Here is a 23,459-nt window from a genome sequence, read left to right on the forward strand (position 1 = left end):
TCTGAGCACAGAGTGGGGTGTTCTGGGTTCAGTTCCCAGCTCTGCCACTGACTCACTGTTTAGCCTTGGGAAAATCGCTCCCCCCCCAAGTCGACTCGATGGCCTGCAAGGGTTAGTCACTGTTTGTCCAGGGCTGTGAACCTGTGCAGCGAGAGGCAGGATTGCCCAGTGGCTAGGGTGCTCCCCTGGGACTTGGGGCATCTGCATCCAATTCCCTGCCCTGCAACAGACTCCCTATGGGACCTGGGGCAAGTCCTTTAGTCTCTGTGGGCCTCTGTGCAATGGGGCTACCTGCCCTGCCTCCTGGGGGCGTTGCAACAGGCAATGTGCTTTGACTGTAAGGTGCTCAGAGCCTGGGGGCTGGTATATACTGATGAGGTAAAAGGAAGGGTTGTGGAGGTGCTAAGTGTCAGCGGAGGGAAAATGTCCCAGTTTGCTCAGCCTGTGTCTGTTTGCCGAGGCCAGGAGCCTGTGGGTGTTTTAAATCAATGCTCTGATGCTCTGCCCGATTTACTTACGGGAAATCGGTGCTGCCAGCCTGCCATGAGTGAGCAGGAACAAATGGGCAGTGTGGGACTGGGCTGAGGGTGACCTAGCACCTAAAGAGCTCAGCTTCCCATTTGTGTGGGGCTTGTCGGGAACCGGAATCAGACGCTGTTGGGAAGGGCTGATCTCTGCTGGGAGAGGGAGTTGCCCCTGCTTATTTTTGTGGCTTTACAACTAGATGGTTTTTCAAGTGATTCTCTCTCCTCTGTTGCTGTTTGAGGGCTCCCACAACCGCAGGGGAAACTGATTAAACCCCTGCCCCCACATACGTTTACACAGGGTAGCAGCTCCATGCCCGTGAGAACTGTCCGATTGCTCATGTGGGGAACGATGATACACACGCAGGGCTGGCAAATGCCCAAGCTGGAAAAAACAGAGACAAAGCGTTATGTTTAAGCTTCCTAGGAAGGGGTCCTCTTGCCACAATGGCAGGTGAGGAATGTTTCTGACGGAGGTTTTTCGCCTTCCTCCGCAGCATGGGGCAGGGGTCGCTTGCTGGAGGATTATCTGCTACTTGAAGTCTTTAAATCAGGATTTGGGGACTTCAACAGCTGAGTCAAGGGAGAGAATTATTTCAGGAGTGGGTGGGTCAGCTTTTGTGGCCTGCATCTTGCGGGAGGTCAGACTAGATGATCATAATGGTCCCTTCTGATCTTAAGTTCTATGATTCTATGAAGTGACTGTTTGACCACAGCACCTCCCAGGATCTTGCTGTATCTCTGTCCACGGGCTGTGAGTTTTCTGGGGATACGTGTAACGGTATAAAAGTTGTTACTGCTCATCCAAAATGACCAGCCCGTGGTAGCAATAAAGATGCCCCTGTGATGGGTTAAACCCCTCTTGTGGGATGCTGCCTGAGGTACTGGGATTTCACTGAGCCCGCCTGCTCCACTAGCCTGGGCTCCCTCTCCCTGTTTTGCTGAATCAGGCTCCCGGGCCTCTGGCAAACCCACAGGTAGGGAGCACCAGCTCTCTGTGAGACGGTTCAGCTAGGAAATTGCCTAGCACTCAAGTGCCGCTTCGCTCTGGAAAGTCCAGCCAAGATCATATTGTCCTGTGCTGTATAGAAAGATCTGCACAGCGCGAGCTCATAAAAATTCGCCCTCTCCCTCAATGTGAAGAGAGATGCACAACTTCTTGCCACCCCCACCCCAGTTATAAATCAAACAAACTTTTGTCTTTTGGGGAGGCGGGGGGGATTTAGCACCTCTGAATGTCACTCAATTGCCAGTGTAGACATAGCCTAAGGGCTTAGCTACACTGGCACTTGACAGTGCTGCAACTTTCTCGCTCAGGGGTGTGAAAAACTGGGAGAGCTCTGCCACGCTGTGCTCTGCCGCGACCCCACAAGCCACGTGAAAGCGCTGCTGCGGGTTGCCAGAGTAGATCAGCCCTTTGTCTGGACTCAGCCCTTGCCTTTTGCTCAGGTTAGTCCCTTTGTCTCTTCAGGTGCTTTCAGCAGTCTCTCTCTCTCTCTCTCTCTCTCTCTCCTCGGGTGGGAAGGCAGTGAAGGGAGGGTCCTGTTTGTCTTACTCCCCAGCCTTAAATAAGTTTTGCATAAGGTGGGAATCTTTTGTTTCCCAGGCTTGACCTCCCCCTCCTTTTAGTGGACAATTACTAGAAGTCCAAGGTGGTGCTTGGTACCAGGTGACAGGACCACCTGACCTAGTAGTGTCACAGCTACATCCCGGGACGCCTCTCAGGGCTTGTCTACACTACCGAATTTTGCTGACAAAACTTATGTTGACACCCAAAAGTCAACAAAACAGAAATCGCCAAAGGGTGTTCACACCTGCTCCCTCTGTCGACAGATCATGTCCACACTGGGGACACCATCATGGACAGGGTGAGCAATGCACCATGGGTATGTATCCCACAGTGCAGTGTTGTGGGAAGGAGGAGCTGATCGCTGCATGAGTTCTCCCACAGCCTCCTCAGCTGCCGAGAGCCGCATGACGAATAGCTCTGTGAGCTCTCCATGCTGAGGAATGGCAAAGCAGCACCGCAGTCTGTCCCCGTCCCCCGGCGGCAGCAGCAGCAGTCTGTGTTCCTGGTGTCGGGCAGAACAGGAGCAGTCCAGTGATTTGCTCTTTGTTTGTTCCCAAAGGGAGCAGCACACAGATACTTCCCGGAGCTTTGAAAGGGGAGGGGCGCATGCCTGCAGGGCAGCAGAGATCAAAACTGAGCAGAGCGATCAGGGCAGGGCATTGTGGGATACTGGCAGAAGCCAGTTCTGTAGGCAAAACAATCAGCAGTGTCTACACTGGCTCTTTGTCGACAACAAAGGGAAAAGACAAAAGTCTCTCTCTCTTTTTCTCTCTCTCATAGGGGTGGAAAATTTTTGTCACCAAAGCTGGGCATTTTTCACAACAAAAGTCCCATTGTAGTGTGTGTACTTTTTTGTTATTGTTGTTGCCAAAAGGCAGCTTTTGGCGCCAAAACTTGCTAGTGTAGACAAGCCCTCAGTAAGGAGAGAAATAAGTATCTTCAAAGTCTTATTGTTTCTTCCTAATGGCCCATCACGGCTGATGGCCTGTTGTCTGGTGGGTGTCTCCCAAATACACACCTAGTTGTAATTGTTACAGTCAATATGTAGATTCAGAACTTCAGATTCAACTTTAGATTCAGAAATGATCCAGGCACACAAATTGGATAATCGCATTCAGGAAATCAGAACCTTTCCAATGAGACCTTACAAGACCCATCTTGAATATTCACTCCATAACCAGATTTCTATGAAGAATATGGGGTGTAACGTCACAGCCCCTTGCGGTTTGCGTAGTGCAGGGTAGATCTAATTCATCCTTCTGCGTGTTTCTCTTTCAGATAGTCCCTGGTCCACCTCGATGCTCCCTGGAAAAACGGAGATGGCAGAAGAAGAAGGTAGGGGCTGGAACGTGACTGACAAAGTGGGTTTGGCCTGCTTTTAGGTTTGTTGCTGTGCAGAGAAACTCAGGTAACTTATTCCTGCTGCGCTTCACCAGGCGACTGCTCCATTGGAAGGAGCCTTTAGCTTGTTGGTAGATCTGGAGGTGACCCATTTGCTCGATCCTCCCGCTAGCCCCATAACACGACTCTCTCCAGCTGCAGGCGTGTCTGTGCAATCTCAACACAGCTGTCCTTGTACCCAGAAAGGGGTGGGGCCCAGTAACCTGACCCGGGGCGGTTTGGGGCTGCCTGAGAGACTCGGGACAAACACGAGCGGCACCAAACTGAGAGAACAGACTACTGGGGAATCAGACTGATGGGCTGCTTTGATTAAAACGCCCAGGTGTGCGAGGGTCCCCCTAATGGCGACCGGCCCTGGGATCATTGTGCAGCACTACAAGCCCAGGTGTCATGATTCTGGGCTTGATCCGGTCTCTCCTCAGTGGAACGCTATTGCCTTCGATGCCATCGCGCCTGATTTACACAGGTGCAAGTGGCAGCAGAATCAGGGTCCTGGGGAAAGCGGGATTCAGTTCCCGGCTCTGCACAGACTTTGTGGGACCTTGACAAGTTGCCTAGGGCTGGAGCTCTGGAGGTGCAGAGCCCCTGCCACTCAGCGACTTCCGCGATGGCTGTGGGGCTCGGCACCTCTGAGAATCAGGGGCCAGGTGCACAGCAGCATAGATTGATGTAATTCGTCGGTGGTGCTGCTTCAGTCCACCCCAGGCCCTGAATTTCTTTGCCTTACTCCTAGCTAGTGTCCCCACGTGAACCTTGATACCAAGTCGATGGATGCTGGATAAGTTCTCTTGATTACACAAGAATGGCCATACTGGGTGTCATGGAGTCCCCGGGCGATGCTCTGGAACTGCTCCCCACAAAGCCAGTCAGGATTTTGGGGCGCCTCCTCTCCCTTGGAGCAGACTGTCTTCAGGGCAAGAAGCTCACACGGCTTCACCTTCCTGGGTCTGACCTTGGAGCATTCAGCATCCTTTGCCCCTCTGTGCGCTTCCCACAGCGAGTCCACCCAGGCGGGGTCCTGGGGAAGCCAGACGGTCCTGCACCCCCACTTCACAGTCAGACGTGACTCTCAGCCAGCCAGTAAAACAGAGGTTTATTAGATGACAGGAACACGGTCTAAAACAGAGCTTGTAGGTACAGAGAACCGGACCCCTCAGCCGGGTCCATTTTAGGGGGCAGTGAGCCAGACAACCATGACTGCACCTCACTCCACGTCCCCAGCCAGCTCCAAACTGACTCACCCTCCAGCCCCTCCTCCTCTGGGCTTTGTCCCTTTCCCGGGCCAGGAGGTCACCTGATTCCTTTGTTCTCCAACACCTTTAGCATCCCCTTGCAGGGGGGAAGGGCCCAGGCCATTAGTTGCCAGGAGACAGAATGTCGGCCATTTATGTGCACTGGCCCTTTGCTCTGCAACAATTACACCTCCTTATCCCACCACCTAGCGACTTAAGAAATGCATAGGGAAAACTGAGGCACCCCTACAGTATTTAGCGGAAACATTAAGAACAGTTCCACTTCGTCAAATGGGTCTGACCCATAGGTCACCCAGCCCAGTATCCTGTCTCCTGACAGTGGCCAATGCCAGGTACTTCACAGGGAATGAACAGAGCAGGGTATTTATTGAGCAATCCATTCCCTGTTGTGCAGTCCCAGCTTTGGGCAGTCAGAGTTTTAGGGACACCACAGTATGAGGTTGTGTCTCTGCTCATTCTGGCTAATAGCCATTGATAGATCAGTTCCTGGATAATAGGTCCATCTCTTTTGTGAACCAAGTTTATGATTTTGGTCTTAACATTCTGGCAAGGAGTTCCACAGGTTGACTGTGCGTTGTGTGAAGAAATACTTCCTTTTAAACCAGCTTATTCATTTCATTTGGTGACCCCTAGTTCTTGTGTTACAAGAAGAGACAAATAACACGTCCTCATTTACTTTCTCCACACCAGTCATGATTTTATAGACCTCTCTCATATCCCCCCTTCGTTGTCACTTTTCCAAGCTGAAAAGTCCCAGTCTTATTAACCTCGCCTCATACAGAAGTTGTTCTATGCCCCAAACTCTTTTTGTTGCCCTTCTCTTAGGGCCCTTCCAAATTCACAGCCCATTTTGGTTGATTTCATGGTCATAGGATTTAAAAAATCATAAATGTCACGATTTCAGCTATTTACATCTGAAGATTCATGGTGGTGTAATTGTAGGGTCCTGACCCAAAAAGGAGTCGGGGCGGGGGGGTCACAAGGTTATTGTAGGAGGGTTGCAGTACTGCTACCCTTGTTTCAGTGCTGTCTTCAGAGCTGGACAGCCGGTGAGCGGCGGCTGCCGCCCCCCCCTCCCCCCCGTCTCCTCCCCCATCCACAGTGACTCCAAGATCTTTCTTGAGCGCTAACAGCTAGTTTAGGCCCCATCATTTTGTACGTATAGCTGGGTTTCTGTTACTTTGTATTTGTCAACACTGAATTTCATCTGCCATTTTGTTTTCCAGCCAGCCAGTTTAGTGAAAACCTAAGTTTCCTCTAAGCCAGTGTTTCTCAAACTATTGTACCGGTGACGTCTTTCACACAGCAAGCTGCTGACTGTGACCCCTCTTCCCCCCCCCCCCCAATAAATTAAAAACACGTTTTTATGTATTTAACACCACTATAAATGCTGGAGGCAAAGTGGGGTTTGGGGTAGAGGTTGACAGCTCACAATCCCCTGAGGGGTCCCGACCTCCAGTTTGAGAACCCCTGCTCTAAGCTACACAGCTGTGTATCAGCCTATTAAGTGCTGCTCAGGCTGCGACGGGGAGTGGTGCCCCAACCCAGCCCGCCCAGACCTGCAGCGGCCAGGTGAGAGGCTCCTATCCCACGGCCCCAGCCCTGGAGCTACTGCAACAGGAAGAGGCGCCCCTCTTTCTCCCCCCCCCACCCCCCGACCAGGTGCTGCCGCTGGGAGAGAGAGCGGGGGGGGGAGTCATCTCTCACTGCTGTAGCCCCAGGACAGCCTGCACCCCAGAACCTGCATCCCCAGCTGGAGCCCTCATCCCCCTGCACCCCAACCCTCTGCCCGAGCCCCCTCCCACACTCCGAACCCCTCGGTTCCACCCCTGCCACATGAAATTTGTTATGTGCACAAATATGGCAGTGATGTGTGGGGAAAAATGAGAGGAAACACTGGTGAGAACCCTTTGTAACTCTTCGCAGTCAGCTTTAAACTAGCAAATTTGTATCATCTGCAAATTTTGCCACCTCACGGTTTACCCCTTTTTCCAGATCATTTATGAGTATGTTGAATAGGACTTGGCCCAGTACAGACTCCTGAGGGACACCACTATTTACCTCTCCATTCTGAAAACTGACCATTTATTCCTACCCTTTGTTTCCTATCTTTTAACCAGTTACCAATCCGTGAGAGAACCTTCCCTCTTATTCCATGGCAGCTTACTTTGTTTAAGAGCCTTTGGTGAGGTACCTTGTCAAAGGCTTTAAGAAAATCCAGGTACCCTATATCCACTGGATCCCCCTTGTCCACATGGTTGTTTGACCCTCTCAAGGAATTCTAGTAGATTGGTGAGGCATGATTTCCCTTTACAAAAGCCATGTTGACTCTTCCCCCCCACCCAGCATATGGTGTTCATCTCTGTGTCTGATAATTCAGCTCTTTATTATAGTTTCAACCAATTAACAATGGATCGATATTTCTTTCCAGATATAAAATTTATCACCGATGAGAAGTTGGACTTTGGTCTGTCTTCTCTTTCAGACAGGTAAGATTGAAGGGCCAGAACCTCAGCTGGTGTCAGTCAACCTGGCAGTGAAGCCAACAGCTGAATTACACCAGTTGGGGGTCTGGGTTACTATCCATTCCCCTTAACGTTTTCTGTCTCTGCACTGAAGGGCCCTCCCCGGCTTCTGGTCACGCCGATGGCGCTGAGTGGAAAGCCTGCTAGGGGGGCAGAGCTCTGTCCATGTCCCTCCCACCTCACTCCACGCTGGCAGGTTGTTGGGCCTTGTGGCTCTGGGAACCTGCCTCAGGAGGAGCGAGAGAACTGGGCTTGCGATGCTTCGGCCTTAACTTGCCAAGAAAGCTAGGCCTGGCCCCTTGTATCCTTGACAAACATGGTGGGATTCAGCCACATGCATCCCTCTGGGCCAGCTGCTCTCCTGGGGTCTGATCCTGCCAGCATGGAAGCAGACCTCCCTCCTTCGCTGGGACCAGTCGTGGGCGGACAGTTACTGGTGCACACGCAGGGTCAGGCCCTTGAGTGGTAACTCTGATCGACCACTGCAAAGCCGCCAGGTCAGACACGTGCGAAGGGCAGGGCAACCAGGCGGGTCAGCCAGGTTCTGACTGGCTCCAGTTAGTAATCAGGGTGCAGCTGGAAAGAGGAAATACTTCCCTGCCTCTGGCTGTAGCCTGAGCCGTGCGGAGCTGGGCGGTCTCCGCTCCGTCCGGACTCTGATAACCGTGGCTTTGCCCCCACAGCCGAGAGGAGGAGCATGTCGAGGAGGAGGAGCTCTGGCACGTTGACAGGGGCGTGGCACAAAGGCTCGACCTGAACGTGCAGCAGAGGGAGGGCGCAGGCCGGAGCAGAGAGTGCCTGGCCCGCTGGAGCCCGCTGAGTCCCGAGAAGCTGGAGGAGATCGTGAAGGAGGCCAACCGGCTGGCTGTGCAACTGGAAAGATGCAGCCTGCAGGAGAAGGAGAACGCCAGCGCCGGGGCTCTGGATCCAGCCGGGGAGCCCCTTATGCCTGTGCGGCTCCTGCACAAGGAGCGGGCGAGCCCCCGGAGCCCCCGGCGCGAGACCTTTGTGGTGAAGAACAGCCCCGTCAGAGCGCTGCTGCCCACCGTGGAGCCAGGGACACTCCTGCCCCCAGGGAAAAGCCCCTCGCCATGCGCCAGAGCAGCACCGACTCCCCCCCACCTCCGACACAAGCTGGGCAGCTGCTCCACTGGCGGCGAACGGCTCCGTAAGAAATCCACCCCCAGCAAGGGCCCTGCTCTGTCACCCACAAAGAGACCTCAGAGCAGCAAGAAGGTAGATGGGCCACTGAGAGGGGGAGGTGCTGAGGGGCCTGCATGGGGCTCTATCCTCCATGGCCAGCTCTGGCAGGTGAGGGGTTAGTCTGGAACCCAGCCCCCCTTTCTGCCAGAAGGGTGAAGGAGCGTTCTCTCCCATCCACCGCGAACCTCCTGATCTGCTGCTCCGTGTCTGGGTCCCGGTGCCTCCCTGGTGCTGCACAATGCTCATGCCAGGACCCAATGCTTGTAAATTTCTGTGCTGCCGCCAGTTCCCAGTAGCAGCCGGAGGTGTCTACTTTCAAACTGCAGGCACCTGCGAAGAGCTTTGAGCAACACCAGCAGCACTGGCTCAGTCTGTCTGCAGACTCAGGCAGGCAGTGCTGCACCCAGGTCACACGAGGTGCATAAGATCAAGGAACTCTGGTTCAGAAAACAAAAACTTAAATTCTGCCTAAACAACTGGCTTTGACCCAGCCCTTCCCTGAGGGAGGCCTCCCGTTTGTCCGTGGCAAGCCATGACTTTCCCGCCATGCAAAGTGCTGTCCAAGAGCAAAGTATTTGTTGTTCTCGGCTTTCCCTCCTGTAAAGTGGAGCCAGTCCCCCTGGCATGAAACGTTCACCTCTTGGTGTCCACAGGAGGTTGGGGTGCCTCCTGCTGGCTCTGGGGCTGAAAAACCAGGGCAGTGAGCTGAACTGGGGCATCCCATGCGGCAGCCAGAGCAGGAGCTGGGCTCGTGGCAGTGCCTCTGGGGGAGCTGTTTGAATGGGCCGAGCCTGCAGGAGTGCAGGCAGCAGGTGCTAACGTGTAGGGACCCGTGTGGGGCATCGGGTGTGGGCTCTCTCGTGTCACTGAAGGGTCCCCAGTCCCTGGGCTCACATTGCTGCTGGGCTCTTGAGATTCCCAAGCTGAGTGGGGCTGGGCCAGGTCAGCACAGGGGTGGGGGACCTCTCTGGAGCACCGAGGGGCTGCAGGAAGGTGGATTCTGGGATGAGAGTGTGAGGCAAGGGGGCGCTGTGCTGCAGGGAGCGGGGTGGGGGCTCAGTGGGGGTTGCTCTCTCCTATGCCCCAGTGTGGCCTTAAGGGGGGCCCTGTGCTGCTACACGGGGCTGTCGTTCAGATGGGATCTAAAACCGAGGCCCTGGCTGCTTGTGGTTCTTAAAGATGCCCTGGCGTCAGGAGCGTGTTCTGCCTACTGAACTCCCACAGAGCTACAATGGGAGACAGTACTGCCCCCCCCCCCCAACTATGCTGCTGTGGAGCCTTGTCCCGCCCCCAGAGGTGGCTGGCTGACCCCCAGGTTATTGCTATGTCCGTTTGAAGCCTGCAGCGTGCTTTGGGGTTCCAGTCGCCAGGGAGAGGCAGGTGTCTGATCGCTGCTGTGCAGCGGGGCCCACGCTTCACCTCGCTTTATCCCTCTTGCCGCATTAGCCGAGCCTCCAGGACCCGCCCCGCAGCCGTGTGTCACCTGCAGTGGGGAGGAGAGAACCGATGGGCCCCAGGTCGTCCCCAGCCCGACCCCGCCCTGCACAGGAGCCCTCACTGCCCCGCAGGAAAGCAGAGCCCCTCCAGGAAGCAAGTGAAGGTAACCAGGCTTCCGAGCAGACTGATGGGCATGGGGGTGGGGGGCTGATTCCGCTTGCTTCACCCTCTCTCTGCGGGGCACGCTGTGCAGCGGCAGCATGGGATCGGGGGTCTGCACCCCATGTGCCACCGAGCCGGGCCCTGCACTGTCTAGCACGTAGTGGGCACTGGGAGCAGCGTGGGCCCATGCAGAGAGGCAGGGGCTGATGCCTCCCAGGTTCATCAGTAGCAGATCGGCTGCGCTGCCCCTCTGCCTTTGTGGGGAGGATTCGGGATCCCAGTGTATAGACGTCCCAGGCAGGATGTGTCCCCGAATGGCCATGTGTTTGCAGGCTCCTATTGGTGCCCCTGCCAGAGCCGGCGTCAGGGTGTCTCGGCACTTCCTGCATGCAGGGGTCCCTGGGAATCCACTCCCACCCTTGCACGGCCCTTCTCATCCAGCAGGGAGCCAGCGCCCCCTGGTGCCCTGCTCTGAGAGGGGCCTCCCTCCAGTGGGGAGAAGAAAACAAAATGGGTTTTTATGCCTGGAAAATAACTGTCGTGTGCTGAGCAGGGCGGGCTGGCGGGGACTGGGCTGGCCTAGCCGTGCCGCTAGCCCATTCTGCTGAGCCATCAGCACCAGGAACAAGCCCACGCTTCCCAGGACCCAGCCATCAAATCAGGTCCCTCCAGCAGCCGCGGATGTCGCCCAGGTCTCGAGTTAGCCGCTGCGCTTTGTGCCGCAGTTGTTGGCAGCCACACTTGGTGGCTCTGAGACAGCCGGGGCCTGATGTGAGGATCTGTCGGGCGCCAGGCCTCGAAGTGCTGTGGCTGCAGGGGGGGAAGGGGGTGCAGAATTGGAGGTCAGTCACAGTCACCTGCAGCCACTGGCGAGACCGGCTGCTGCCTGGAGTGGGAGCCGAGGGAGGGCAGGGGAAGATGGGGGTCGCAGCAGCGGAATCAGGACAAACATGTTCAGGCCCTGGCCCCTTGGTCAGCGATCTGCACTCAGCGATGTCTGGCCCGGGAGCGGGATCAGGGGCAGTGGGGGGAGTCCAGGGCCAGGCTCAGGCTTTAAAAGCCAGTCAGCATCCGGCACTGTGAGCAGGGGCAGTGACTGGGGCCCTGGGTGATGGGGGCTATTGGCAGCCCCGGGGGACTGCGAGCGGGGTGGGGAGGGGTAATGGTGGAGCTCCTGAGGGAGATTGAGCAGAGGTGAGGGGTAGCAGCGGGGCCCTCCAGTGCCTGGGGGTTGAGGGGGTGGCAGAGCCTGTGAGGGACTGCGAGTGGGGGTGGGAGTAAGGGTGCCCCCCCACCCAAGGAAGGGGGGGTGTGGGGGGCTCTCTTGCGACCCGCCTGAATTCAGCCTTAGCGGCTCTTGCTTTCCTTTCTGCCCCATCAGGTCGGGCTAAGGCCTCCAGGGACGATGCTCCCCGGCTCCCAGCCAGCACCAGGCCTGCCCGCAGTGCACATGCCCACCAGACCCAGGCCAGGAGCACTGCTGCCCCTGGGACCACGAGTTGCCGCCTGGTGCCCAGTGGCATCCCCAAGCCGGCCAGCCGCAGTGTCCTCCTGAGCAGGGCTGCTGTGCCCGGGAGGCCCAGCCAGCCGCAGCCCGTGGGCCATGGCTCAGCTGGCAGAAGGGTGCTGCCGAGCGCAGCCGGACAGAGAGGTGAGAGCCCCAGGGGGGCAAGCAGAGCACGTCGCTCGCCCCTGGGTTGGGGCTGGGACGGACCCGCGGGGAGCTCCCGTGTCCTGTTCGTGCTGGGCTGGGACTGGGTCTGAGGGGGCAAGACTCTGTGTTAGCAGGGGGCTCAGGCAGCCCTTCCCTGGGCAATTAGACGCCACCTCTGAGCCAGCCCAGCTGTGCCTGTGCCAGCCCCGCCCAGCCCCCCAGAGCGGCCCTGCGGCCCCTAGTCCTGCCGGGAGCTGGAGCCGCTTGCAGAGTGTAAGCGGGGGGTGCCCTGCCCCACCCCCTGGGATCCTGCCCCAGGCTGGAGCTTTGTGGGCACACACAGCTCTAGCTGGGCCGCCCCTCCCCCCAGAAGAATGGAAGTGTCTCTGCATTGTTACAATGGTCTAAGCGGGCGGCTTAGGGTGCTGCTTGGTGGCACCTAGAGCTGGATCTCCATCTCCAAGCAGTGACGCTGCCCAAGTTACTGCCAGGTTTGCCAGAACCTATTCCCCAGCCTAGCTCAGGCCCCTGAGCTGCTGGCCAGGAGCCCCGGCGGCCCAGGCCGTCTGGTGCTGGATGAGAGATCTCAGCAGTGTCCTGTATCCTTGTGCCCTCGAGGCTCAGACGTTCCAGCCGGGCTGGGCTGCGATTCCTACTGACTTTTTCCTTTGCCCGCAGGCCCCGGCCCCCAGCAGACAGCCCCTCCAGGCAGCAGGCTGCAGCCGCCCCGGAAGGTGACCTTGCCCAGCTCTCTGAGGTAAAGCTCTCCCGCTGTGTGGGGTGTGAGCCGTACGGGAGCAGAGCTGCAGATCAGAGCAATCCCTGAGAGCTGTTTGCCCCAGGGCTGGCGCCGCCTGCAGGTTTCCTACATAACTGCATGGACGCTTCAGGAGCAAAGCTGCCAGTCGGTGAGAGCAGCGTCCCTTCCTGTGGCCAGCCCTGGTTTGCAGCCACCTCGCTGCAGGATTCCTGTAGCAGGAGCTGTCCATCTCGCCCTGTGTGTTCTGCAGCCTGTCAGTGGCTGTCTTGTGCATTAACCCCACAGCCACTTGTCCTCCCTGCAGGCTGAGAAATCACTTTGACTTTGGCCCAGGATCCCCCAGTGCTAAGGGCCCAGCACCCCCAGTTGGGCCAGGTTTGCAGCAGGGCTCTGCATGGTGGGTGTTGAGCTCTCTAGAAAATCTGGATCCATGTCGTCCCAGCACATGGGCTTTGGTCTTTAATCTTCCTCCCTCATGGTCATCTGCGCCCATTGATGGATGTCTGACACCCCCAAGTCTGTGTGGCCTGCCTCCCTCGGCTTCCTGCCCTGACACTGGACTGCGATAAAATGGTTTGGGACCAGACACCGCCGAGACCCCGATCCTCCTCGTGCTGGCAGAACCGGACTGACCCTTCACCTGCCCGCGGGGCATTGTCTTGCTGTGCCCAGGCATCTGTCACCAGCACATGCCAGCTTGGAGGACACAGGAGAACTCAGGGCTGCCACCTGCTGGGCTGGCAGCCTTAACTCCCCAGTTTTGAGCCTCCGAAGTGAAGGCGCTTCGGGGGGGTCGTGGTTAGTTTTACTTTGTTTTTTTAGATAGAGGAGGGGGAAATGCTGAGCTTGTTCTGTGCGTGTGGACCGTACTGGCCTCGCCTGATCTCATATGGCAGCTGCCTCCCTACATGTTTAGTGGTTATAGCTGGAGCGGGCCAGGAAACAGGGCTTCCCTGGAAAATCAAAATCCAAAATAATTTGATTCTGGAATGCTGCCGCAGTGCCTTGTGGGAGTTGTAGTTTGGGTGTCTTGTACCCTGTTGTTCTCTAAAGGTTAAGCTCCCTGGTCAGACTTCATCTCCCATGGTGCACCATGGAAAGGGGAGACAGTGCCTCATGGGAATTGTAGTTTGGGTGCCTCACACTCCCAATCTCTGTGTGCCAGGCTCCCTGATTGGATTTTGCCTCCATTACTCGCTCTGGTCCTGCATTTGCCATGATGCATGGCAAGAGGGGAGACCATGGGGCATGATGGGAAATGTCTCAAAAAGCTATATTACAATTGGAAAAGGTACAGAAAAGGGCAACAAAAATGAGTAGGAGCATGGAACAGTTTCCCTCTGAGATTTTAAAAAGATTGGGACTGTTCAGCTTGGAAAAGAGACAACAAATGGGGGATATGATAGAGGTCTATAAATCATGACTGGTGTGGAGAAAGTAAATAAAGCAGTGTTATTTACTCCTCATAAAACAAGAACTAGGGGTCGCCCAATAATATTAATAGGCAGCAGGTTTAAAACAAACAAAAGGAAGTATTTCTTCACCCAACGCACAGTCAACCTGTGGAACTCCTTGCCAGGGGATGTTGTGAAGGCCAAGACCATAACAGGATTCAAAAAAGCACTAGATAAGTTCATGGAGGATAGGTCCATCAATGGCTATTAGCCAGGATGGGCAGGGAGGGCGTCCCTAGCCTCTGTTTGCCAGAAGCTGGGAATGGGTGACAGGGGCTGGATCACTTGATGATTCCCTGTTCTGTTCATTCCCTCTGGGCACCTGGCATTGGCCACTGTCGGCAGACAGGATACTGGGCTAGATGGACCTTTGGTCTGACCCAGTGTGGCTGCTCTTATGATCTTAGCCCCGCCAGGGAGCCCAGGCAATAGAGGACAATGAGTGCATGAGGCACCACGACTGCATTTCAGAATCAAAATACTTAGTTTTGGGGTGAGTGTCTCAACAAAAACTGGAAAATTTCTTTGGAAATTAGAGACACTTCATCCCAAATTCCTGTAGTTGAAAACTCAGGTGTCTGACAAAACTGTTTTTGAAGGATGGCTCTGGTATAGGCCCTGGCACAGGGTTCTAGGGCTCTGGGCAGCCTGCCCTGGCGGGCAGGTTAGGCCCACAAATGAGTTGGGTTTCCAGGGCCGCCTTTGCTCCCACTGAGTTACTTCCTGTGAGCACATCTCCACTGCTTGCAGTGTGGCTGGAACATCCTTCCCTGCCCCAGGGGCCTCGCTCCCCTTTATCTTACACTGCCCTGGCAGAAAGGTGCCGATGTGGGGATGAAAATCCAGCCCAGCTGCGGTAGGGGTGGCAGAATCTGGCCCAAGGTCATCGTTTTTACCAGCCCAGCAGAACGTCAGTGTGCGCGTTAAATCCGTAAGCTGGGCCAGATCCTCAGCTGGTGTAAACTGGTGTCTCTCCATCAGCTGCAGCAGAGCTACCTCCATTCCAGTGGGGTGGGGGGTCCTGGCCCTCTCTAACGTTAACCCTTCCCCCTCCGGCGCTGGATCCCTAGACCCATCACACCCCTGGCTCATGCCGTGAAGCTAACCCGCAACCTGTCAGTCTAGCTTCAGGCTGAGCAAAGAGCCCCGCTGGGATTATAAGCTTTGGGCACAGCACAGCCGGGAACATCCCTTTGCTCTGCTCTGGATTCTCAGTGGGGGAGCTTGGAGATGGGGGCACTAGGATCCTGTGTTAGACAAGACCATCTCGTGCTGGGCAGCAGCGCCCCAGGCTCTGTAACTGGGGCCTGAGCCTCGGAGAGGCCCCTGGAGGTAGTATCTGAGCCGAAAGCAGCTCAGCCGATCTGGGGCTCACGTTCTTTGGAGCTAGCCGGAGGTTCCCAGCTGTTTGGGAAATCTCCCCCATGCTTCAGGTGGGTCTGTGAACGCTGGCGCTGGTGTGGCACTGAAATGCTGTGAACTGAGCCCCCCGGGGCAGCTGGCCCTAGCTACCTGGCACAAGCGGTGTTAAGAGAGGAGTTATTTTTGTACTTGTTTATGGGCATTGAAATACTAACGCTTGCAGGAGGGGTTGGCTCTGTACCCGACTCTCTCTCTTTAATACATTCTATTTTTAAATAAAGCCGGTGGCTGCTGGTCCCTTTCCTGCAAGAGAGCGGCTGGTCTGGGGAGAGAACACATAAGCTGAGCAGGGCCTTGGGAAGCAGAGTCCAGCCCCGGGGAGAGGCCCGTTGTGGGAGCTGGGGCTCTGGAAGCATCCAGGGGCTCTGGCTCTCTTTCCTTGCAGAGTAACCCCCTCTGCAGGCCTGGGAGAGTCGGGACCAGGGAGTTAACGCATGTAGGGAGCTGCTGGGGCTGCGCTGGACCCTGGGGCCTGGTCGCCCGGGCACGTGTGCTCCTGTCAGCGGCGCAGCTCCCCCGTAATCGCCTTCTGGCCTGGGCAGGGGAGCAAGCTCAAGCCAGATGAGCTCGGCCCCCCAGCAGGTGCTAGGAACCCCCCCGAGCCTTGGGGGCGCTGCTGCTCCTGCTCCATTGCACCAGCTTAGCTGGGGCATGGGGCCTCCCTGCCCCGACCCTGACATGATCTCTTCTGGCAGCCCAAGGGAGAGCCAGGCAGGGAGGCCCTGAGCAGGGCCAGGGGGGTCTTTCCATGGGAGTCAGTGGTCTATGGCTCAGTCCTAGTGACTTTCCTGAGGTCACCCAGCGAGCAGAACCCAGGAGTCCTGGCTCCTACGACCCTGCCCCAAACTCAGCCCCCTGCAGAGCCTGGCCCACAACCCAGGGATCCTGCCTTCACTCTGCTTCGCTGCCCCACCACCCCCCCCAGCGTGGACCAGGTGGGGGAGAAGCTCCAGCATTGGCCAAAGTAGCCTCTTAGCCAGCCCTGGGTTTGAATTGACACAAAGGCGAGTCCTGCAGGAAAACAACCCACCTCGGCTGCACCCTCGGGAGAATTGTTGCTGGATCCCCCCAGCAGGCCCCACGCCTGGGAGGGGCTCTGGCAGCAGGGTGCCTGGGTGGGCCTCTGCCCGCTCAGCAAGAGCCTGGGTCCAGTTGATGCAGGGCTTTGGGGACACAGTGGTACAGGTGGGGTAACCAGAGGGGCCTGACCCCAGGGCAGTGTCCTGGGGGCTGGGAGCAGAGCCAGGGTGCCATGGGCTCTACCAACCCCCCAGCACTGAGCTAACCGGGGGCTGTTGCATGTGAGCTCAGCGCTCGGGCAGCATCCAGGCCTGAGGCCCCAGGGCTGTCACTGCAGCTAGGCCCCTTTACAGTGGCTGAGGCTGAGGCTGGGTGACCCAGATCCTCAGCTACCCACCTTCCCCCCCCCCCCCCCCCAGCGGGCGTCCACAAGCCGAGGGCAGCAAGCAGCCAGCCGCGTGTGTCTGCCCCCAGCTCGGGGGGTTAGTGCCAGAGCCTGGGGGGTTGCTCCTCACAGCTTTGCCCAGTCGACCCCGGAGCACAGGGCTTCACGCAGGAGGCCACAAGCTGGGGCTCAGCTGTTCTTCACAATGCAACATCTAAACAAACCCCAGACCCGGCACGGCTGGGGCCAAGGGCCCACAAAACCAGCATGGAGCCAGCCACGGGCTGAGCCTGTCCCTGCACCACTTGTTCCTGGTGGGAGGCAGAGCTGAGGTCAAATGTGGGGTCCCAGTGATGGGGGGCATCCTTGGGGCAGCACACAAGGGCAATGCCGCTGGCCTGCAGTGGGGCGTGGCCGGTCTCATGGCACAGGACAGCTCCCCCTTAACGCCCAGTGGTTGGGCCCTGCCCAGCTGCACCCAGCCCAGCTCCTGCCCAGCCTGGCCATGGGGCTGGTCAAGCCCCTGAGGTGTGATCTGGGATTCTTGCCACTCTCAATAACTGATTCTCCAGCCCCCACGGGTGGGACCGTGCCCCTCCTGAGACCCCCGACAGCTCAGCCCTTCAGTGCCTGCCGGGGGGTGCGGGACCTCGCTCGGTGGGGGGAGGATTTTAGCAGCAGCAGGACCAAGCTGCAGCTTTACAAATAAAAACCCAGGAAGGGTTCAAACCCGCAGCCCCCTCGCTGACCTGGGCACTGCGGTGAGCACCCAGCAGGTTGGGGGGCCTCCTTTGTGCAGCTCTGGGAGGGGCTGAGGGCCTGCCCCAGAGAACGGTGTCCCACACAGGGTGCCCCCAGATCCCTTGCCCCCCACTCCCCCCCCCCGGCTGAAACCCTGCTGTGGAATGACACTGCAGCACACGAGCCCAGAGTCAGGCTGGTTCTTTAAATAAAAAAGCATCCAGCAAGCGCCATCAAATTAACAATTACACCAGAGTCAACAGCGGCGTCATGTGTCCGCTCCCCCTTCCTCCCCCACCCAGCACCTCCCCATCTACCTGCAGCAGAGACAGGCCGGGCGTGGCCCAGGGGCTGGGGACACGTATCAAAAAGCACTTTCCAAAAGTCCTGGTGGGTGCCCCCTGGGCCAGTGCTGGCAGGGGGCGTAGAAAACGAAGGCGTTGAGGCAGAAAGGCAGGCGTGGCAAGGCCCTCGCCCAGTGGCGTGGGAGCCCCTCATTCACTCAGCGTCGGGGGTGTGTGTGTGTGTCCCACAATAATCGCAGCCTGGCTGACGTGGCAGCAGGGATCTCATCTCCCCCATCAGCCTTGGCTAAGGGCCTGGCGCTGCCAATGGGGGCCTGGCAACCTTGCCAGTGTAGCCGGCTTTAAGGGCTTGAGCCTATAGCAGTCCAGGAGTGTCTTTCCTGGCCCCGCCATGGGCACCTGGCCCATCCTGCCGAGCTGGGGACTGCTGCTGTCGCTTGCCACAGGTGCAGAATGTGGCCCTGTCAGTGGGGCCCTTCTCTCACCCAGCTGCCCCAGATGCTCTGCAAAGCCACCCCCCAGCCACCCGCACCGTGCCCTGATCCCCAGGGCATCATAGCAGCACTGCTGGGCACGGAATGGGCACGCCATGCAGCACTGTGCCAGCACGGGAGACGCAGGCACGTTCCAGGCTCAGCATCACCATGGCAGTGTGTTCAGGCCTGGGGCCGGTTCACTGTGGGGCCAGCCCAGTCCCCGCTCATGTTCCCACACCTGGTCAGGCCTTGGGGGCGGGGGGGCCACAGTGAGATTCCCTGGGGTCTGGGCCAGAGACGCTGAGTACACAGCCTGCCCAGCAGTAGCTGGGGCACTTGGCCCTCTGCCAGGCAGCCCCATGTGGCAATGACCAACCCCAGGGCGGTTTGGGGGGGGGCAGAATAGGGGCCACCAGCACAGGGGCCCAGTGGCACTCAAGCCAGGGCCATGCCCCAGGCACCCAGCCCCATCGTGAGCGGGTCTGCAGGGCAATATCTGCCACTGGCTGTGGCGTGGCTGTGGCGTGGCCAGCGTGGGGCTCAGTGCGTGGCCAGCGTGGGGCTCAGTGCGTTCACCAGGAGCCAAAGTGCAGCCGGTCAAGTACGTTCATGGTCCTGGCCCCCTGCCCCGCACAGCACCGGCCAGCAGGGGGCTGCATTGGTCACAAAAACCCTGGCAGGTCGAGGAGGCGCCCTGGGTCCTTTCGCGCCTCGGTGACGAGCCAGTGGGGCACCTGGCAGGAGCGTGGGGTGGTGCAGCTTGTGCCCCAGGTGGGGGGGCCCCATCAGCTGGTGCCCAGGGCACAGGGGCCCCGTCAGCTGGCGGCTGGTCCCTAGGATGGAGGGACCTCATCATCTCTTCCCCAGGGCAGAGGGGCCTCGTCTGTTGGCAGCTGGTTCCTGGGGCAAAGGGGCCCTATCAGCTGTCGGCTGGTCCCTGGGATGGAGGGACCCCATCATCTGGTCCCCAAGGCAAAGGGGCCCTGTCGGCTCGGTCCCAGGGCAGAGGGTCCCCATCAGTTGGCAGCTGCTCCCCAGGATGGAGAGTCCCCAGCTGGCGGCTGGTCCCGAGGATGGAGGGGCCCAATCGGCTGGTTCCCGGGGCAGAGGGGCCCTGTCGGTTGGCCCCAGGGCAGAGGGACCCTGGCAGCTGGCGGCTGGTCCCCAGGATGGAGGGGCCCCATTAGCTGGCGGCTGGTCCCCCGGGCTGGGACAGCGGGGGCCCCATTGGCTGGTGGCTGGCCCCCGGGGCAGAGGGGCCCTGTCGGCTGGGCCCCGGGGGCCGCTCAGATGGAGGTCTCGTCGCTCCTGCTCAGTGATCAGACACAGACCGAAGGGGGGTGGGGGGGGAACAAACACACAGACGTATGGTCATGAGCAGCTGGGCCGGGCCCCCAGCAGGCTGGCCAGGCGGGCGGCAGAGCCACGTGGCGCGCATGTTAATGAAGGAAATTAAAGAACAGAAATCTGGGTGGTTGGGGGCAGGAGACAGAGAGGAGAGGGGGGGTTAGTGTGAGTGGAGAAGGCAGCGGAGAAGTTAGAGCAGGCGAGCGCCCCGGCAGGTTCTTCCCCCACACCCTGAATCGGCTCTGCCCCCTTGCAGCCCCAAACTCCCAGCTTGGAGCGCTGGGCCAAGCCCCTGGCCGACTGCTCGGGGTGCGGCAGGCTCCCAGCGGCTGGGGACAGCTCAGCCCATCCTGTGACTCGCAGGGGGTGGCCGAACCCCACATGGAATTGGCGATGGGGGGAACTGAGGCTTCGGCCCCACAGCCCAGTCCAGCACTTGGGACTCGTCCCGGCGGGGGGGGCAGAATCCGGGCCCAGAGTGAGGGCAGAGCCATGGGGACACTAGGCCAGGGGAGGAGCCATCTGGGGAGGTGGAGCCTGGCTGGTTTGAATGGGCACATCACCTCCTGGGGTGATGGAGGTTGACTCAGCGTGGGGGGGGGGGAGGTTGGGGTGCCGAGGGAGCAGCTCCACAGCCTCCCCCCACAGCCAGATCCCAGGCAGGGCTGTGGCACTGACTGCCCTGCAGGTGGGTGCCAGGAGAGGTCAGTGGCAGGCCGGGATAGTGGTCTGCCCCTGCCCTGCTGGATCCGGAGGGTCTCCAGGCAGGACCTTGGCAGCAGGCTCGGCCCCGGGCACCTACTCACTCGGAGCCGGAGGAGTCCTCATCCACCGTGCCGGCCTTAATGCTCATGGCGATGGGCATCACCCCGTTGAGCTGCTCCTGCAGCGTCTGGCGGGGGCGCGGAAGAACCCTGCCCCCCCGGCTGCCCTCGCTGCCCGTCGAGGAGCCACGCGATGCCACCATGCCCGGCGGGGGGGCCGAGAGCTCGCTGGGTACAGGGCGGAGGCTGTTCTCGCTGATGGTGGGGAGGCACTTCTTCTTCAGGATCCCTGCGGGGGGAGATGGGGTGGGGGGTGAGGCCAGGGTGGGGGGAGTTGGAGGGGGAGCCGTGAGGCTGGGGAAGAAGATGGAGCGGGCCCAGGCAGCTGGGGCGGGGACGGATGGGAGGGGCCACGAGGCCGGGGCGGGGGGAGATGGGAGGGGCCGTGAGGCCAGGTGGGAACAGATGGGAGGGGTCGTGAGGTGGGGCAGGGGGAGATGGGAGGGGCTTGCAGCAAAGGTGAGGGGGACCCTCCCGGTTCCTGTCCCGGGCAGGCGCCCTGTGCCGCGCTGCAGATGGAGGAATTGCCCCATGGGAGCAGAGCCGGCCCATCCAGCCTGGGCTCCCAGATCCTGCAGCCAGCGGGGCCAGAGCAGTTCCTGTGGCTTTGCCAGGCTTGCCTCACCTGCAGCGCCTGCCTCTCTGCAGCATTGGTCAGCCCCGGCCTGGCAGGAGCCTGCGACCACCAGCTGCCATGCTGGTCCAGTGCCACCCGGCGAAGGCATGGAGAAGCCATGCCAGGCTCTGCCGTGTCTATAGGGGAAGCTCTAAGGACCCTCTAGCCCCTGGAGCACCCCACCCCCACTCAGTAGTATCTGTGGAGGACCCCTGCCCCGCACAGCACCCTTCCGCCAGCCTTGCAGTGCAGTGCTGGACCCAGGGGCGGCTCTACCTTTTTGGCCGCCCCAAGCAGTCATGCGCGGGAGGCGCCCTGGAGCCGCGGGAGCAGCAGACCTCCCGCGGGCATTACTGCAGAGGGTCCGCTGGTCGCGCGGCTCGGCTGGACCTCCTGCGGCTGCGGACGGTTCGCAGGTCCGGCGGCTCCGCTTCAGCTGCCGCAGGCGTGCCTGCGGGAGGTCCAGCCGAGCCGCGGGACCAGCGAACCGTCCGCAGTCATGCCTGCGGCAGGTCCGGTCGTCCCGGGGCTCCGGTGGACCTCCCGCAGGCATGACTGCGGCAGGACCGCCGGCCCAGCCTGCCGCCCCCCCGGGAAAGGGCCGCCCCACGCGCGTGCTTGCCGCGCTGGGATCTGGAGCCGGCCCTGGCTGGACCCCAACCCTGGGGTGGGGGGGTGCTGGGTTCCCCGCTTACCTTTCTGGGGCTGGGCAGTGGGGTTGGGTAGTGGAACCAGCATGTTCTTGTCCAGGGCCTCCCCGTTCTCCCTGGGTGCCTCTTCCGGGGGTCCCAGCCACACCTGCTCCGCGGCTGGCTCCACCCGCAGCGTCTCGGGACCGGTGTGTCCGTCACTCTCGCTGGCTGTGGTCACAAACTCCCCCGGCCAGTAGGGCTTGCCGTGGGCCAGCAAGTTATCCGCTGGGGGAGAGCACAGTAAGCCGGGGACCCCAGAGCCAGCTCCCCATCACCCCGGGGCCGCTCCTGCTCACGCTGGGCAGGCGAAGGGAGGGCAGCACTCAGCATGGGGCAGGAGCCCGGCATGGGGCAGGCACCTGATGTGGGCAGGTGAGGGGAGGGCAGGGGAGGAGAGGGAAGCATCCGGCGAGGGGAGGGCAGGCACCCAGCGTGGGGCAGGTGAAGGGAGGGCAGCACCCGATGTGGGGCAGGTGAGGGGAGGGCAGGCGCCTGGCATGGGGCAGGCGAGGGGAGGGCAGGCGCCTGGCGTGGGGCAGGCGAGGGGAGGGCAGCACCCGGTGTGGGGTAGGCGAAGGGAGGGCAGCACCCGGCGTGGGGTAGGCGAGGGGAGGGCAGCACCCGAAGGGGGAAGGTGGGCAGGCGATGGGAGGGCAGCATCCGGCGTGGGGGAGGTGGGAAGGCGAGGGGAGGGCAGCACCCGGCGTGGGGGAGGTGGGCAGGCGAGGGGAGGGCAGCACCCGGCGTGGGGGAGGTGGGAAGGCGAGGGGAGGGCAGCACCCGGTGTGGGGGAGGTGGGCAGGCGAGGGGAGGGCAGCACCCGGTGTGGGGCAGGCGAGGGGAGGGCAGCACCCAGCGTGAGGCAGGCACCCGGGGTAACAGGACAGCCAGGGCAGGGGTGGAAAGGTGCTAGCCAGGAGAGCAGGGCGCTGCCAAGCCCCACTGCTTACCCACCTCCCCTCCCAGAATGGGGCTCCTGGGCTGCTCTGTGGGGGCTGCCCTCTGTGGGGGCTGCTCCCTCCCCTGTGGGCAGCCCCCAGGTCCCGACGTTACCTTTGGGGGCGCTGTGTGGCAGCAGCTTCTCACTGGGGGGGCCCAGCAGGTTCTCCCAGCAGGGCTCCCCCGGGAACGCCTCGTCCTCACTGTCCGAGGAGTGGGTGGAGGCATAGGAGCCGCTCTGGTCGTCCTCCAGGGACAGGTCGCTGTCCGAGTCCGTGTCGTGTTCTGGGGCAGGGTCACACAGAGAGCTCAGCACGGTGCCCGTGCCCTGCCCCTAGCCCCCAGCTCCCCACAGCGGGCCACTGGCCTGCAGGGCCCCTCCCAGCCTAGGGCATAGCCAGGAGGTGGATCCTGGTGCCAGGCTCCAGACACCCCTGTTCTGCCCCTGAGCCAATCGCCACCCCCCCCCGCCCCGGTGTGCTGTCGCTAGCCGCTCGCCCTGCGTCGCCCAGCAGAGGGCAGCACCGTTCCACCCCTCCTCACCATTCGGCTGGTCCGTGGCCTCCAGGAAGTGGGCACCGGTGTCCGTCTGCCCGCTGGGCACCTGGCAGCTCTTCAGTCCGGACTCTTCCCTGCAAAACACGGCCGGGACGCTAGAGCTACACAGGGCCCGGCCACACTGGGCTCTCGAGCCCCCACCCCCCGGCCCAGCGCTGACCCAGGGGGTCTCTAGGAGGGCCAGAGGGCCC

The 23,459-nt window shown here is 60.0% G+C and overlaps 2 protein-coding genes across 3 annotated transcripts in view; one reads left to right on the forward strand and one right to left on the reverse strand.

The window, feature by feature from the left end:
* Positions 1 to 971: 971 nt before the first annotated feature.
* On the forward strand, positions 972 to 13,705 carry PSRC1 (proline and serine rich coiled-coil 1). The gene is made up of 8 exons (XM_039536011.1): positions 972 to 978; positions 1,851 to 1,973; positions 3,373 to 3,429; positions 7,180 to 7,237; positions 7,957 to 8,509; positions 9,923 to 10,076; positions 11,457 to 11,726; positions 12,408 to 13,705. The coding sequence occupies exons 1-8, from the start codon at positions 972 to 974 to the stop codon at positions 12,488 to 12,490; spliced, it is 1,305 nt and encodes a 434-aa protein (XP_039391945.1). The 3' UTR covers positions 12,491 to 13,705.
* A 4,319-nt stretch (positions 13,706 to 18,024) lies between these two features.
* CELSR2 (cadherin EGF LAG seven-pass G-type receptor 2) overlaps positions 18,025 to 23,459 on the reverse strand; it is a 69,269-nt gene continuing 63,834 nt past the window's right edge. Inside the window, exons 31-35 of one of the 2 annotated variants that reach the window (XM_039537734.1) lie at positions 23,254 to 23,342; positions 22,825 to 22,995; positions 21,775 to 21,996; positions 20,446 to 20,692; positions 18,025 to 19,759 (exon numbers count right to left, since the gene is read on the reverse strand). In XM_039537734.1, the coding sequence (XP_039393668.1) occupies positions 19,732 to 19,759; positions 20,446 to 20,692; positions 21,775 to 21,996; positions 22,825 to 22,995; positions 23,254 to 23,342 (757 nt within the window). In that variant the 3' untranslated portion in view covers positions 18,025 to 19,731. The remainder of the gene's footprint in view (positions 19,760 to 20,445; positions 20,693 to 21,774; positions 21,997 to 22,824; positions 22,996 to 23,253; positions 23,343 to 23,459) is intronic. The other variant, XM_039537735.1, reaches the window with a different exon arrangement.

The sequence above is a fragment of the Mauremys reevesii genome, linkage group 4 (assembly GCF_016161935.1).
Source record: "Mauremys reevesii isolate NIE-2019 linkage group 4, ASM1616193v1, whole genome shotgun sequence".
NCBI lineage: Eukaryota > Metazoa > Chordata > Testudines > Geoemydidae > Mauremys > Mauremys reevesii.

What these genes read in the sequence shown, in the direction of transcription:
- PSRC1 (XM_039536011.1), top strand. An exon ending in GGAGATGGCAGAAGAAGAAG is followed by an intron (nt 3,430 to 7,179) that starts GTAGGGGCTGGA and finishes ATTTCTTTCCAG; the next exon opens with ATATAAAATTTATCACCGAT. An exon ending in CCTCCAGGAAGCAAGTGAAG is followed by an intron (nt 10,077 to 11,456) that starts GTAACCAGGCTT and finishes CTGCCCCATCAG; the next exon opens with GTCGGGCTAAGGCCTCCAGG.